Source organism: Marmota monax, unplaced genomic scaffold (genome assembly GCF_021218885.2).
Source record: "Marmota monax isolate L192 unplaced genomic scaffold, Marmota_monax_Labrador192_F-V1.1 WCK01_AAM20220418_F8-fsc00417, whole genome shotgun sequence".
Classification (NCBI taxonomy): Eukaryota; Metazoa; Chordata; class Mammalia; order Rodentia; family Sciuridae; genus Marmota; species Marmota monax.
In genome coordinates, this window is record NW_026693442.1 from 447,250 (window position 1) to 463,061 (window position 15,812).

At 35.7% G+C, this 15,812-nt stretch overlaps 1 protein-coding gene across 4 annotated transcripts in view; it reads right to left on the minus strand.

Moving 5' to 3' along the window:
• The window catches only part of Ap2b1 (adaptor related protein complex 2 subunit beta 1), a 114,320-nt gene that overhangs the window by 41,243 nt on the left and 57,265 nt on the right, over positions 1-15,812 (minus strand). For all 4 annotated transcript variants that reach the window (XM_046457537.2, XM_046457539.2, XM_046457536.2 and 1 more), the window contains exons 13-14: positions 12,060-12,319; positions 8,481-8,673 (exon numbers count right to left, since the gene is read on the minus strand). In XM_046457537.2, the coding sequence (XP_046313493.1) occupies positions 8,481-8,673; positions 12,060-12,319 (453 nt within the window). The remainder of the gene's footprint in view (positions 1-8,480; positions 8,674-12,059; positions 12,320-15,812) is intronic.

Genomic DNA, 15,812 nt, shown 5'->3' on the forward strand with positions numbered 1-15,812 from the left:
AATGATGTCGAAATAGGATACAGTGATTTCCATCACAAACAATAAAACTGTTTTCAAAATCCCAGTGGAGTCAAAAACATCTATTTTTCTTATTAGGGTTTAGATATTAGAAGGCACACAGCATCTCATAGGTGAAAGCATGGTTCTCAGCAACTGGCTCTCCCAACAGCTATGCAGAAAAGCATCATAGAATATAACTAAAGAAAGGGTTAAGAGACTTTATAACCAGCTGGGCACAGTGGCACATGCCTGTAATCCCAGTGTCTTGGGAGGCTAAGGCAGGAGGATTACAAGTTCAAAACCAGCCTAAGCAATGACAAGGTACTAAGCAACTCAGAGAGACCCTGTCTCTAAATAAAATACAAAATAGGGCTGGGATGTGGCTCAGTTTCTGAGGGCCCCTGAGTTCAATTCCAGGTACAAAAAAAAAAAAAAAGAAGACTCTAACCATGCAAAAGCTATTTAAGCAAACTGATGGCTAAAAGTAGACCTCACATGGAATAGCAGAACAGAACTGAAATCATATAAAATCATCAGAATATTCCTTGAGGGAGGAAAAAAGGCTTCTGTCAGTAGTAAAGTAGGACAACACAACAGATTACTTTCTGGTAGGGGATAAAAAGTTCTCACAATGGCCACAAAACTTAATGTTGAATATAATAAAAATCCACAGGAAAATCTCTGCATCCTGTCTACCTGTTCTTCATAGTATTTACAACTTTGCTATCTATATATGTATTTATCACTTATCTGCCCCCCCCACACACACACACATGAGAAAATAAGCTTGCAAGGAGTCTTCTGTTCACAGCTAAATCCCTAGGACATACAATAGGCCCAAATAGTAAGCACTCAAATATTTATTGAATGAATTAGTGTTCTAAGAAACTATGTAAGTAGGGCTACTGGCAATATTTCTTGGGAAAGAATTTTGAAATGAATCATTTTACTGGTGAAGATGATCACCAAAGGGACAGAAAGTTAATAAACTTGTCTAGAACATAGTATCTTCATCAACACAGTATCTTTATCAACACTGCTAACACATATGAAAAGAGGGGGAAAAATGAACCCCTCGAGGCCAAAGCTTTTTCTAGAGAGAAAATGTATTATCTGTGTGGTTCTGATAGAAAATTTTCAACAAAAGAACACCTACACATCTTTTAATTGCCCTGAAAATTCTAATGCTTTATCAACTCATTGTTCACTGCCAAACAGATGAGGAGATGAAATTTCATGGCAGTACTTAAAGAGGATAAGATGAACAAGAAAGTCTCTCTTTTTACAAATAAATACAGTTCTACAGTTCTCAAACCTCTGGGGAAATGGGAAGGTACAGCATAGAGGAGGCACCCAGGGAAAACAAGCCTTGTGCAATTTTACATTCTAAGCCTTAACACATCAATGTTTAGTCTGTGTTTACATTACTCAACATCAGGTACGACTGGCATTCCAAGACATGATCAGTCAGCTATGTTTATCCTAAAGTTTCAAATGCAGCTTGCACTTTGCTGTGCACTCTACAGACCATGTACTCCATTTGATAAGGATGAAAGTTAGGTGAAACTGGACCTCTATTCTACAAGGTGAAAAGAACAATGCTGGGTTTGAACCAGGAGCACTCTACCACTAACCTGCATATTCAGTCCTTTTTATTTTGAGTCAAGATCTCAATAAGTTGCTGGGAATGGCCCTGAACTTCTGATCCTCCTGCCTCAACTTCCCTAGTCACTGGAACTGTAGGCATGCACCACCATGCCAGGCCTAAGCTTTGAAGTTTTGAAGAAATCCTGGATTCAAGTTCTAATTTTGATTTACTTGCTATGTGACCTTCAGCTTTCTGTAAACTGGAGCACAAATACCAATTATACTGTTAGATTACTCTGTGGATTAGAATTATAAAAGTTCTAGTACAACTGGCACTCAATAATTAGCAATTATTCCCCAAAATGACTGCTATAGTTTAGATAAGTGTCTTCAAAAGGTCTATGTGTTAAAGGCTTGGTCCCCAGCTCATGGTGCTATTGGGAGGTAGCAGAAAATTTAAGAGATGGAACCTAGTAGAAAGGTCATGAGAGACGTGCCTTTTAACGGGAGAGTGGAACTCTGGCCTTTTCATCCAGCTCTCTTTCACTTTCCAGACATAAGGTGAGTGGTTTGGTGCATCATGCAGTTGTGCCAGGATATGCTGTCTCGCCACAGACCCAAAAGCAAAAGGGCCAATTGAGCATGGAAAGTGAGCATTAGAAACCTCTGAAACTGTGAGTTAAAAATTTTTTCTCAAGTCTGTTATCTTAGGTTTTTGTTACAGTGACAGAAAGCTAACTAATAACATGGTCTGAAGCCAGTATTGACCAAACTTATGTGTTAATAAAAGTTAGTGCTTATAGAAGACACAATGGAAAATTTACTAGGTAAAACTAGGCAACAACTTAATAAAGACCTCTCCACATAACAAAACTCTAAAAAACTACGCCTGTTAGTCACTGCAAAACTCCTCCAAAAGAAGAAAAGTGAAAGTGCAAAATCAGTATGAATGATGAATTTCCCATTGGCTAAAAACTCTCAATGCTATTAATAGAGTACTCATGAAAAAAATATCTGGAAGGTAAAAGCCTGTAAGTAACATTGTGTGAGGTTTAAAACACATATACCAGGAGTTAAGAAAAGGCCAAGTTCCCTTGCATGCCATTACACATGAATTGGGCACACAATGTACCGTTCACTAGTATAAAATCCTTTAACGACCTACAGAAAGGGTACTCTGGATAGTGCTTTCTTTTCATTTTTAAATATATACCATCACCATTTATCTTAACAGAATAATGCACAACACCTTGCATGAACAAAAGACAAAAACTTAAGGCCTCTGTTAGCAACTGACAGTAAAGGCAAAAATAATTGGGATTCAATTATTACTTAAAAAATCCTTACTGATGTTAGATCTCCTGAGTACATAATACATGTGCAAGAGATATGCGCATGGTCATTAGGTCACGAAACCAGAAAGATCTAGATTGGGAGAAAAATCAGACTATGCAGAATATGCAGTTTCATAAGTATGTGAGGCATTTATAATAATGAATAAATAAATGAACAACAATAACAACAACAACAGCAACAAAATAAAACACAACACATATATGGCTTCTAAAACAAAGAAACAAAAAAAGACCGAACAACTACTTTTGTAAGCCTTCACTTAAATAATGTACCATATTATGCTCTAAGTATAGAGCAGATCAACCACATAAATTACTTTACTTGAATTCACTACATAACAAGGTGACAGTTAAGGAGGAAAATACCTGTGAACTATAAGTAAAAGAAAATGTGCTAAAGGGCAAGGAAAAAATAAGGATCTGGATGTTCCAATAAGAAGATTAAAAAGAACAGGTAGGGAATTCATTTTGATTTAAGGCCTGTGCTGAAAAGACATTCCATGTTTAATACTCACCTAAATCAATGATTTTCAAGGGTAACTGCCTCCTAAAAAGCATGCAACAATCAGCCATCTGGTAGGGTATGGTATGTGTGTTTTCTTTATTCACAGCAATATCCCCACCCCAATCTCCTTTAAGAATTACATGTTATGAGACATTATTACTGGTGGAAGAGGGCTTGAAAATGCAGGTATGCTGTGTCAATTAATGAATGATTCCTGACAGTTCTAGAAAAAGGCCTCAATTCACTAAATCTCAAAATTTTACAAATATGATGATGAAAGAAGAAAAAAAAGATCTCATGGGAGGATCATTGGGATATAAAAAGATTAAAAATGACTTCTAATGAATATGGAGTTTTAGGAAAATGGGTAGACAATAAAAAATATATAAAATGTCCTCAGTTTTCAGTCTCTGATAATGGAAATAAGGAAAAATAAAAAGGACCCTAGGATTAAGTAACTTTCTAAATTAGTCAAATTTAATTGCCAGTCAATTTCTGATAGGATCACCTAACACAAAATCAGAGATGTCTGTTTTTGTAGGACGTGCCAAGAAGTTTTATCAGAAAATAGCATTATTTTTAAAATTACTATTACTTTATTTTTTTGTGGAAGTCATTGTCTTAGCTTAGAGATAAGCTATCCAACTCCAGCTGAGATTTTATTTAGCTTAATGTTCTCAATCCTGGCTGCAAAATTAAAATAAGATGCATAACTTTTTAAAAATAGCAATGTCTAGATCCCACCTTGTAGTTTTGTTAAACTGTTCTTGGGCCCAAGTATTGATTTTATTGATTTATTTATGATGTATGCAGTGTTGGGGATTGAAGCCAGAGCATGTGCATGTAGATAAGTTTTCTATCACAGCTTCATTCCCAGCCCTTTTTATTTTTGAGAAAAGGTCTCACACTAAGTTGCCCTGGCTGCCTTGAACTTGTGATCCTCTTGCCTCAGCCTCCCAAGAAGCTGGGATTCCAGGTGTGGACCACTGTATCTAGATAATAGTTTGGGTTTTTTTGGAGGGTAGGGTACTGGAGAATGAATCCAGGGGTGCTTAAGCACTGAACCACATCCCCAGCCTTATTTTGTATTTTATTTGGAGACAGGGTCTCACTGAGTTACTTAGGGCTTCACCATAGTGCTGAGGCTGGCTTTGAACCCACATCTTCCTGCCTCAGCCTCCCAAGCTGCTGGGATTACAGGCATGTGCCACCATGCTCAGAAATAGTATTTTTTCTTCTTCTTCTTCTTCTTTTTTTTTTTTTTTAATATTACTAATGCGGGACTAATTACCTAGAGTTGAAAACCATGAAGAAGTTAGGAGCCACCAGGCAATACTTCCTTAGGTGCATACCTCTGACCTCTATGAGAGAGGTTCTTTAAGAAACCAATGCTAAAAGCAGCAGCAACTATCTAGAGGCCTGGATGATGGCTGTTATGGTTTAAACATGTTAAATGCTCATGTGTTAAAGGCTCAGTCAGTCACCAGTTGCAAGTGACTGAATCTTTAGAAGGTGGAGCCTACTGGAATAAGTCGAGATAATTGGGGATGTGTCCTATAATGGGATATTGGGACTTCGCTCCCTTTCTGTCTCTATTTTCCAACTGCTATGAGATAAGCAGCCTCCTCCACTACATTCTCCTGCCACCACATATTCCACTTTACCAGAGGCCCAAAGCAATGGAGCCAAGCAATTGTAGACTGAAACCTCTGAAATTGTGAGCAAAAAAATTCCTCCTTATAAGTTGATTACCTCATGTATTTTGAGTTTACAACAATGGAAGACTGAGTAACATAACACATTTCTCTGAAGTGATCACTGAGCTAACCTAAATGTCCTTTGCCAAACAACCACAAAATTTTTAACAATGGCCATATTTTTATTATTTATTTATTCAGGTACCAGGGTTTGAATCTGGGGCATTTAACCACTAAGACACATCCCCAGCCTTTTTTTGTATTTTATTTTGAGACAGGGTCTTGCTAAATTGCTCAGGACCTCTCCAAGTTGCCGAGGATGGCTATGAACTTGTGATCCTCGTGCCTCAGCCTCCCGAGCCAGGGACTTTATCATTGAGTTACATCCCTAGCCTCATTCATTCATTCATTCATTCATTTATTGAGTTGCTCTGGACCTTGCTGAGCTGCTGAGGCTGGCTTGAATTTGTGATCCTCAGGTCTCAGCCTCTGGGGTTACTGGGATTACAGGCGTGACACACAACACCCAGCTGGGGGTCTGAGTCATATTCTAATACAGAGCAACACTATTTTCCCTAGGGGGTAAAGAAAGACTTCAGTAATGTCACAAGTTTCTTGCCCTTCCTTAATTAGTTTAGGGGAGGGAAGGAGCGCTCTTTCCAGGAATGAGTTTACTATTGAAGTCAAGAGAAAAAGGTGTCTTGAGATTTCCAGTAGCTATGGTTCAAACACCAAGCTCAAGTGGTTCATAGTGGTAACAGGTATTCTCCTTACTATGCTGAAGGTGGTTCAGGGACCATCAGCTTCTCCTGGGAACTTAGAAATACAGATTCCCTGGGCTGGGAATATAGCTCAGTTGGTAGAGAAGTGCTTGCCTTGCATTCACAAGGCCCTAGGGTACAATCCCCAGCATCACAAACAACAATAACAACAACAACAAAGAAATGCAGATTCCTGGGTCTTGCCTCAGACCAACTAAATCAGTAATCTTTCCTGTACAAGATTATCCAGAAGATATACACACATACACTCCTTCTCCCTAGTTTTGAGAAGTGCTGCTGTACGTCAAGAATGTTTTCAAGAAATGTCCCTGTCCGTATAGATTAAGAAACTTTGAAGATTACTTTCCTTTTATAATTAGATTATTTGCCCAACAACAATAAAAGCAGTTTTAAAGATGGCATAGTCCATTGCTGCCTTAGAAACTTATCTTCCACACAGTCAATTTTAGGCCTGCTTTGTGACACTCTTATAAAAAGAATCCTATTTCTCTTGAGTGAATATGAATTCAATCACACATAATCAAAAGCAAAATATAAGTACTTTTTTTCTTATTTTGATTTCTGGGATAAATTATATACCAAAAGAAGCTAAAAAAATCCATACTGTAAAAACTTTCTAGTGCTATAAACCAAGGATACCATTTTAAATCCTCAAGTCAGGAAAAGTTAAAATTTAGTTACCTAGCAATGACTACAAAATACTTATAGAAATCCAAATTGAAAAATCATCTTACTTCCCCCACACCAAAAAGAATATTCCTTACCAAAAAAAAAAAAAAAAAAGGCAGATTAAAAAGAAAAGAAAGAAAGAGAAAATGGAAAACAGCCCATGTGAACTTTGGCTAGTACAAGCCAAGCAACTTCTACTAGCTTTTCTACTTATAAGAATTCTAACACATAACTGAATATCCATGTAATATATAGAAGTAAAACTCATTGGTTTGGGGATTTGGGAAGAATTAATGCCAAGTCAAATGGAAATAATGTCTCTTTCTTTCTGTCCTAAAAGTGGATCAGGAAACAAGAAGTGTAGAATCCTCCATCCCTCAATGTCACTCTTAGTGTCAATGAGTCCACTATGCCATAAGCCACCAGAGAAAGTAGTAAGTAAAGGTTGTTAAGACATAAACTTGAGGAGGATGCAATATCAACCTGTGGTTGATGTGTCAAAAAAAAAAAAAAAAAAGGAAGAACTACTTTTAATTTTATAAGGGATTCTTGGGAGTCTCCATGAATATTTAAATATTCATTTGTTCATCTTCTGGTTCTATAAGGAGGCTAAACAGCAATGTAGAATATAGAGGAAACCATTCTGCTTATATAATCAGTCAAGCCCACTTATTAAAGATAAGAATATGAAAAGCAAATGCTATATTCACAAGAAAATAAAATAACAGTGATCATTTGTGTCAATATAAGCTGAAGTCTATTGCTTGGCCAGTGTATAGATTCTGGAAGCAGTGACTTTCCATTAGTAAAATGCACAACCCAGAGAAATATGACTGTAACCCTATTTCCTCAGACTCTTCTAGTCAAAAAATAATGCCACCTGTACTGGCTGGCATAAACCCCAGATACAATATTGCTCATAAAGTATAAGAGATGATACTGAGATATGTAGCAGAGAATGAGGTGTTTTGTTTATGTATCTCTGGGAACATAAACTTTTCATAAGTATGGTATTTATCTTCCAGGATGTGGGGAAGCAAATCAATTTATTGGGCATCTTTATAGCCATGGGTTGACAAACATTTCATTTCAAGTGTTTAGCTAAAAGAAACACTCTAATTCTTTCACAGTTAAATAACTTGTTTGCAGGGAGCCATGTGATGAGACCAGTTATTTTCCTGGTCTTCTCTCTATAAGAGTGAAGGTCACACTTAATATTTCTCATTCATCTTGTACAGCAACAAAAAAATAATTCTGGTTCCTATTAATGGCACATATTCACAGACACTCTAGACTTTGGAGCCTTTTAGAATCCTGGAAGCTAATTAAATTGGAAGTATAATAAGGAAGAAGAGGTGGGGAAGAAGGGGATAAATAACCAATCAAGCAGTTCTTCCCAACTGTAATACAGGTACTACCTTTTATATAAAAATGGCTCATGGCTGCCGCAAAACTTTTCAGAATTGGACAAGGCATAAGCCAATAAAAAATTTAAAAGGTAGAGAGACTTGAAAACCTCAAAACAAGATGATCTTTATGAGGCCACTTTAATGCTTATTCAGGTCAAAAGAAGTATTTACAGGGTCAATCCAGAGTTAAGAAGCAGGAACAATAATATACTCCAGAAAGGATATTAAGATTGCTGAACAACAAGATTCTATTTAGGGGCAAGATAATAGAATAATCCTGTAAACTTGCAGACATGCCTAGTACCAATGATGAACAGTATTGTAATTAACCTAAAGACAAATAATCCTGTCCTTTATCAAAGGACATTACTGCTCATTATGGAAAGGTCTAGTTCTAAAAAGCTAAGTAAAAATAAAAAGCTCTAACATAATAAGAACTAAAAATAACCAAAGAATGGGAGAAGAGAGATACTTACCAGACTATCAAGTCCTCCTCCCAAGAGATCGACTGCTCCCATCTGCATGGAGGACACCTGTGGCACATTGACTGGGGGTCCAAGGTCAAGATTTAAAAGATCCCCTAGAAGGTCTCCTTGAGAAGGGATAACCTGAGGCTGTTCCAGGTTAGTCGCAGTGGTGGTGCCAACAGGGCTGTCACCTGCGTCAGTGCTGCAGTTACATATACACAGAGAAAAGAGAAAAATCAGTTTCATATAGGACATAACAAGGCAGCAAGGGAATATCAGATTTACAACTATAAAACATTTTAAAATTCAATTAGAGGGCTACAGATGTAGCTCAGTGGTAGAGGTCCTAGGTTTGTCATCCTCAGCACCAGAAAAAAGAAATAAAAATTCAATTAAAAAATTGAATTAAATTTTTTTCTTTAAAAAAATATAAAAAAGCCTAGGTTAAGTTTTGACACACTTGAACATAGAAGCCAAAGGAGAATGAAAAATCAAAGTGCAGAGAATAAACAAACAAAAACTAAGAAGAAAAAGACCAGTGAAGCTCCTGATATTACTGGGGAATCTGGAAGGATGATAAAAATAATAAGATGCTAAGGAATTAAATTTTGTTTTGCCTGTGTTTGGTGTTGGGAATTGAAATTAGGGCCTTGTGCATGCTAAACATGTACTCTACTACTAAGCTAAATGGATAGGCCCAAGACCCTCAGTTCTTAATTCCTTTAGTTGTTTCAAGTAAGCAAAATGAGTAGAGAAGTCCAACAGGCAGCTAATGACAAGGGACTGGCAGTGAGAGACAAAAAATTTGGGAAAAATTCATGTACATATCTTAGGTGAAATCACCAGAGGAAGGTGTGTGGTAATAAGAGCAAGGGATCAAGAATCAGAAGACTAAGATCAAGTATTGACTCTACAATTGCAAGTTACACAATTTTGGACAGGTGACAACTTGAGACAAAGTTTCCTCATGGATAAAATTATAACAATATCATCCAAACACAGGGCTTTATTTTAGAGCAAGGATCAAATAAAAATATTATGTAAGTGGTACAGTCTTGTATCAGTAGTAGATATGGTTGGTAGGTAATTTCCCTAAGGGAATACAAAGATAGACATGGAAAAAAAGAGTGTTCAGACTGAGCCTTTTGATACAATCAAAATTAATGGTCACAGAAGAGAATGAAATAAACTGAAGATTAAAGAGAAAAATGATCTAAGAAAGATAATTAGAAGGAAATAAGTATCAAGGAAGCCACAGTGAGAAAGGGCCAAATAAAAGAAAGCAGTCAAAGGGGGAAGTACTTTCATATACACCTGGCAAGAAATATATGAAATCTTCATAGATTATTCTCTACACATGAAATTACGTCATCTATGATCTGTGCCACTAGGAAAGTAACAAAATATATGATTTATTTGTAATTCAAAGAAGATGGTAGAATTGGTAGTTATGCACATTTTTTTCACTGTAATGGAAGTAGGAGTAATATGACAAGAAAAAGTGAGTTAGAGGACAGAGGTAAATGATCCTGTAGATTCATAATAAATATTAAAGAACATGATAAATCATTAGTATACATTCTTATTAAAAGGAAAATACAAGAAAATTAATAGTGTTTCCCATTGTGAACTTATGGGAAATAACTGCATAAATTGCACCAGAGCAATATTTTTAAAAAGTGAGGATTTTTCTAAGTTAGACAAGTTATTTACCACCTCACCTCCATAGAGCAGCCGGTATAATATGTGAGCATATTAAGAGAACACATCTCCTTCTCCCAAGTGACTTTAAAAGATACAGTGAAATAAGCATTTTTAAACCTTTTATAAGAGGTAGAAAAGCTTTTAAGTGCAGCTTTATTTCATATCAAAGTGTATACATATTAACATTATACTGCAGAAGAGAGCTAAGTAATGTGTCACTTGCAGCAAAGCATCATCCTCATTTGTATGAAAAGGTATTTTTCCTATATTTGTATATCCTTTAAAAACAAAAAGCAGGAATGGTTATTAATCAGATAATGATATTATGTATGAATTTGTGTTTCTTTTAGATAGTTTACAAAATAATTCTTTCCTTGTGTTCAGAAAGAGTTGTTTCTGTTTGTTGATCTGCTTCATTTCCTCCTCCTATTTATGGGTCAAAAGTTATGAGGAGAAGGCTAGATTAAATGGCATATAAATACAGTTACATAGGCAAGTTAAAATAGAAAATCCACATCTATATAAAAACTTGAAGCACAGGCCAGGAGAAATACTAGGATAGAATACTAGAGATACTAAAAACACAGTCATATTTAGAGAATATTGCACATGCTTGCCTACAAGAAGAAATACCCTAATCTGTTCTAAGGACTAATCTTCATGAATCCACACATCTCCTTTGGGTTAAAATCATAGCACTACCCTAAAACCAAAGACTCAGTTCAACTAACAGCAAAGACTAAAGTTATATTTTTTTTAAATTATCACTTTCTTGAGTGTTGCCACTTTCTTTTTCTTTTTCTCTGTGCCAACAGTCTGGTAAGACAGAGGTAAAAATGCTGACTTACACTAATTTGTAAAGAAATAAATTCTATGCTTTTGGTGACTCATGAACTACTTAAATAGAAACACACATTAAACAATGGTATAACACGTTCATTAATGGAAACCCAGTTATTCTAACTACTCTGGGAGCAAAATTATCTTTTTTGTGTGTGTAAATTGAACCTGGAGCTTTACACATAGGCAAGCACTCTACCACTGAACTATATCCTCAGTCCTTCTGGGAGCAAATTCTACTTAGTTTTAAGATTTATTATGATTGATAAAGAAATTAGATTCTAAAGTTTCTAAAATCTCATTATAAGGACTAAAAAGTATTTCCCCTCCTTAATTAAAATTTTAAGGTAGCTACAAAACAGGAGCTCCATGTTACCTGAAAGCCTATTCATAATAATTTCCTTACTAATGATCAACTTAATTTGGCAAAAAAGGGGCACAACTAACTAAAAAAACTATGTCCAATTAAAACTATATAAAATTTGGGCTGGGGGCTGGTGTTGTGGCTCAGTGGTAGAGCGCTCGTCTCGCCATGCGTGAGGCACTGGGTTCAATCCTCAGCACTGCATAAATAGATAAAATAAAGGTATTGTGCCCATCTATAACTTAAAAAAAATAAAATAAAATTTGGGCTGTTTATATAAGATAATTCTGTAAATACTATTTTATTAGTAGGTTTATAGTGTAAGAGAAGCAGTATCTACAACTTTATCGATCAGCCTCAACCAAAGCTATAGTAAGAGATAGAGATAGCTAATGTATGAAGAGGCTTTTTGCTAAGTTTTCAACTCTGGGAATATTTCTAGCCTCATCTTACTGAAGACTCAGGCAACTTTCAGACTTCATCAATTTAGAAGGACTTCTCCACCATAATCTTCTAAATATTATTATACACCTAGATTGGAATACAGAGGGACTTCCTAGGGCAGTATAGTAGCAGGTTTGAAAAATGCATAGCAAGTTCTTATCTAGGCTATAAAAGCAAGAGGAAGAGCAGTCTGTCTCAATAGATACTTCTCACTCATATTTGGTTCACCTACTTACCTTCCATGATGAATTGGCAAGTGCTTGCGATGGATCCCATGACTCCCTTCCACAAAAGCATTGGGAGGCTTATGGTACACAGAGGCCAAAGAACCAATGTGGCAGATTAGTTCATCCAGCAGAGTTGGCTCAATAAGGTCCGTTTCCTCAGAGATCAGTGGCTTCTCAGACAAGACTACTTCTTTGGCTGTCACAGGATCAGTTGAGAGAAGGCGCCAATAAATATAGCCCCGATCTCGAAGGTCAGGATTATCAGAATCCTAATTAAAAGGCAAGTACAAAAAGGTTTAGATGGAACTGTTCATATAGAAACCCAAACTTCTGGATTATCAAGGCAATGCTGTAGTGATTTATGCAAACTAGCTATTAAGGAGGTGTTCCACTGAGACTCAGTATAATTTTTACACAGTCATAATCCTATAATTTCTAATGTTTCAAGAAATTTAAATATAATTTGAAATGGGTTAATCCTAAAGTTTGAAACTGAAGGGAAACTGGGAAGAAGAAAACAAAGTTTAATCTGGTAAAACTGAACTGTGAGATGGCCTTGAGACAATAACTTCTTAAAAACCACTATAAATACTAGCAGGACTATTCATAACACACAACTTACATATATTTCACCCAAACATTCTTTCTTCACTTAAATATGTATAAACTTCTCCTTTGCAGACATTGGCTAATAGAAATGAAATACCACACATAGTACCTGACTTCAAGGAACTCACAGAAAAACTAACTATTAATATAGTGTGAAAGGTACTACTATCAAAATAATCAAAACAACATTAAAGACAGCATGTAGTACTAAGGGTTTTCAAAAGGGATGGCACTTGAATTTAATGGTTTTTCATTGTTATAGCGGTTTTAAAATAATTTTATATTTATGTTCATGGCTAAAAAATTTACCAACTCCATACTACAATTTAGAATTGTATAATATAAAAAAGAAACCTCCCCTAATTATCCGAACCTCTCCCTCAATTTCCTATTCCCCAGATAGCCTTAATTAGTAATAATGCTATATATTTTTTCCAGACAGCTCACCCACACCCATTTATTTTATAATAACCATTTCATATTTTATAAGGTTCTATAAGTTGCTTTCTGTATTGACACATAGAAGTGCAGTTTCCTACTGTATATATATCTATGCATCATTTTGACTAATTCCCTATTGATAGACATTTAAATTGTTGTCCCTTTCTCCTCTGCTTTCTTACTTTATATGCACTGTTATGATCACTACAAAGTAGCAATAAATATCCAGGTATCTACCTCTTAGGGTATGTCCATATAGCAGCAATATGAAATTGTTCAAATGGCATATTATTAAAAACAACAATAAATCCATTTCATTTCTGCATTTAAAACTCACACATATAAATTTCTTTAAAAAAGGTCAATATGAGGGATTCCACATGAGTTCTAAGTGAGCAGATAAATTGATTCATGATTTAGCTACTTAAGGACACTTGTCAATATGAACAACCACTCTGATGGGTGTTTTCCCCCTCCTCCATCACATAGAGGATTTTTGGTTACTATTAAAATCTGAATTTGAAAAGATTTTTGGGTTGTAGGCTCATATGCATCATCTCATTTGACTTTAGCACTTTTCTCAGCCCCAGCAGTCTTTCCATGAAGTTCCTTGAGTTTTCCTAGTACAAACAGATTTCAGCATTTTTACTTTTTCAAACCATGATGAGGCTAAACAGATCGGCAGGCTTTTTTTTATTTGTTTTTTTTTCCAATGTTGTCTAGAATTAATTTATTCATTACTTTTTTTTTTTTTAACTTGTCTACAGCTCTTGGGTCATGACTTCCATCATCACCTTCTTGGTTTGGTAGAAAAGTGGTGCAGAGTGTCTGTCTTCCATATTTGATTGCTATAGTTTTTTTTTTTTTTTTTAAATAAAACACAGAACAAAGCAAACAACTATCAGTAGTCTTCACATCAACATGAACTTAAATTCTTTTATGCCATGTTTTGAAAATGAAAGACATTGTCACAGTATGATCCATGCCATGAAAGTAAGGCACTTTTTACCCTGAACACCCTTAGTAATTAGTACTTAGTAATCAATAAATGGGCCAAGGAACTGAACAGACACTTCTCAGAATATACATTCGATCAACAAATATATGAAAAAATGTTCAACATCTCTAGTAATTAGAGAAATACAAATCAAAACTACTCTAAGATTTCATCTCACTCCAGCCAGAATGGCAGTTATTAAGAATACAAACAAATAAGTGTTGGTGAGGATGTGGGGAAAAAGGCACACTCATGTATTGCTGGTGGGATTGCAAACTGGTGCAGCCAATATGGAAAGCAGTATGGAGAATCCTTGGAAAACTGGGAATGGAACCACCATTTTTTTTTTTTTAAGAGAGAGAGAGAATTTTAATATTTATTTTTTAGTTTTTGGCGGACACAACATCTTTGTTTGTATGTGGTGCTGAGGATGGAACCAGGGCCACACGCATGCCAGGCAAGCGCGCTACCGCTTGAGCCACATCCCCAGCCCTGGAACCACTATTTGACCCAGCTATTCCACTCTTCGGTCTATACCCAAAGAACATAAAAACAGCATACTATGGGGACTTAGCCACATCGATGTTTATAGCAACACAATTCACAATAGCTAAACTGTGGAGCCAACCTAGATGCCCTTCAGTAGATGAATGGATAAAGAAAATGTGGTATATACATATATACACAATAGAATATTATTCAGCATTAAAAGAGAATAAAATCATGGCATTTGCAGGTAAATGGATGGAGTTGGAGAATATAATGCTAAGTGAAATTAGCCAGTCCCCAAAAACCAAATGCTTTCTCTGATTTAAAGATGCTGATTTATACTGTGGTTGGAGGGGGCATGGGAGGATTAGATGAACTCTAGATAGGGCAAAGGGGAAAAGGAGAGGGAAAGGAAGAGAGGGGGCACGGGGATAGAAAACATGGTGGAATGAGATGGACATCATTACCCTAAGTACGTGCATAAAGACACGAATGATGTGACTCTACTTTGGGTACAAGCAGAGATATGAAAAATTATGTTCTATATGTGTAATATGAATCATAATGCATTCTGCTGTCATACAGAACAAATTAAAATTTTTAAAAATGAAGAAAAAAACACACACAGAACAAAGCAAATAACTATCAGTAGTCTTCACATCAACATGAACTTCAATTCTTTTATGCCATTTTTTGAAAATGTAAAGATATTAAAGTCACAGTATGATCCATGCCATGAAAGTCAGGCACTTTTACCCTGAACATCTTTAGTAATTAGCTGAAATTTTCTAAATGCAATTTCATCCTGAAGATAAACAAGGTTTCATTCAAACACATGACTCTTTAGGCCAGGAAATGCAACTTTGGTTCTTGAGTCTTTGTGATTAGTGTTTTCCCAGTATTTCTTATACTGAACATAGCAAACAGTATCACAACAATCTATCTTAGAAAATGATAAATCACTTTATTCTTGGTTCCTGTTTGCTGCCTTGTGTAAGGCACTTGTTCTTGACCAACTTTCATGGTGCTATACGGAATCTCAAAAAGATCCCTGGTGGTTTTGACTACACAGTTTCAAATTATTTTTCTCAGTTGTATATGGTATAATTTGTACTCAGAATGAGTGTTAAAGACAAAAAAACAAAGAATATTGTGATACAGAAAATTAATAAAGCATTAAAATGGCAAATTTTATCTCAAAAAAATCTATCACATTCATAGGTTGC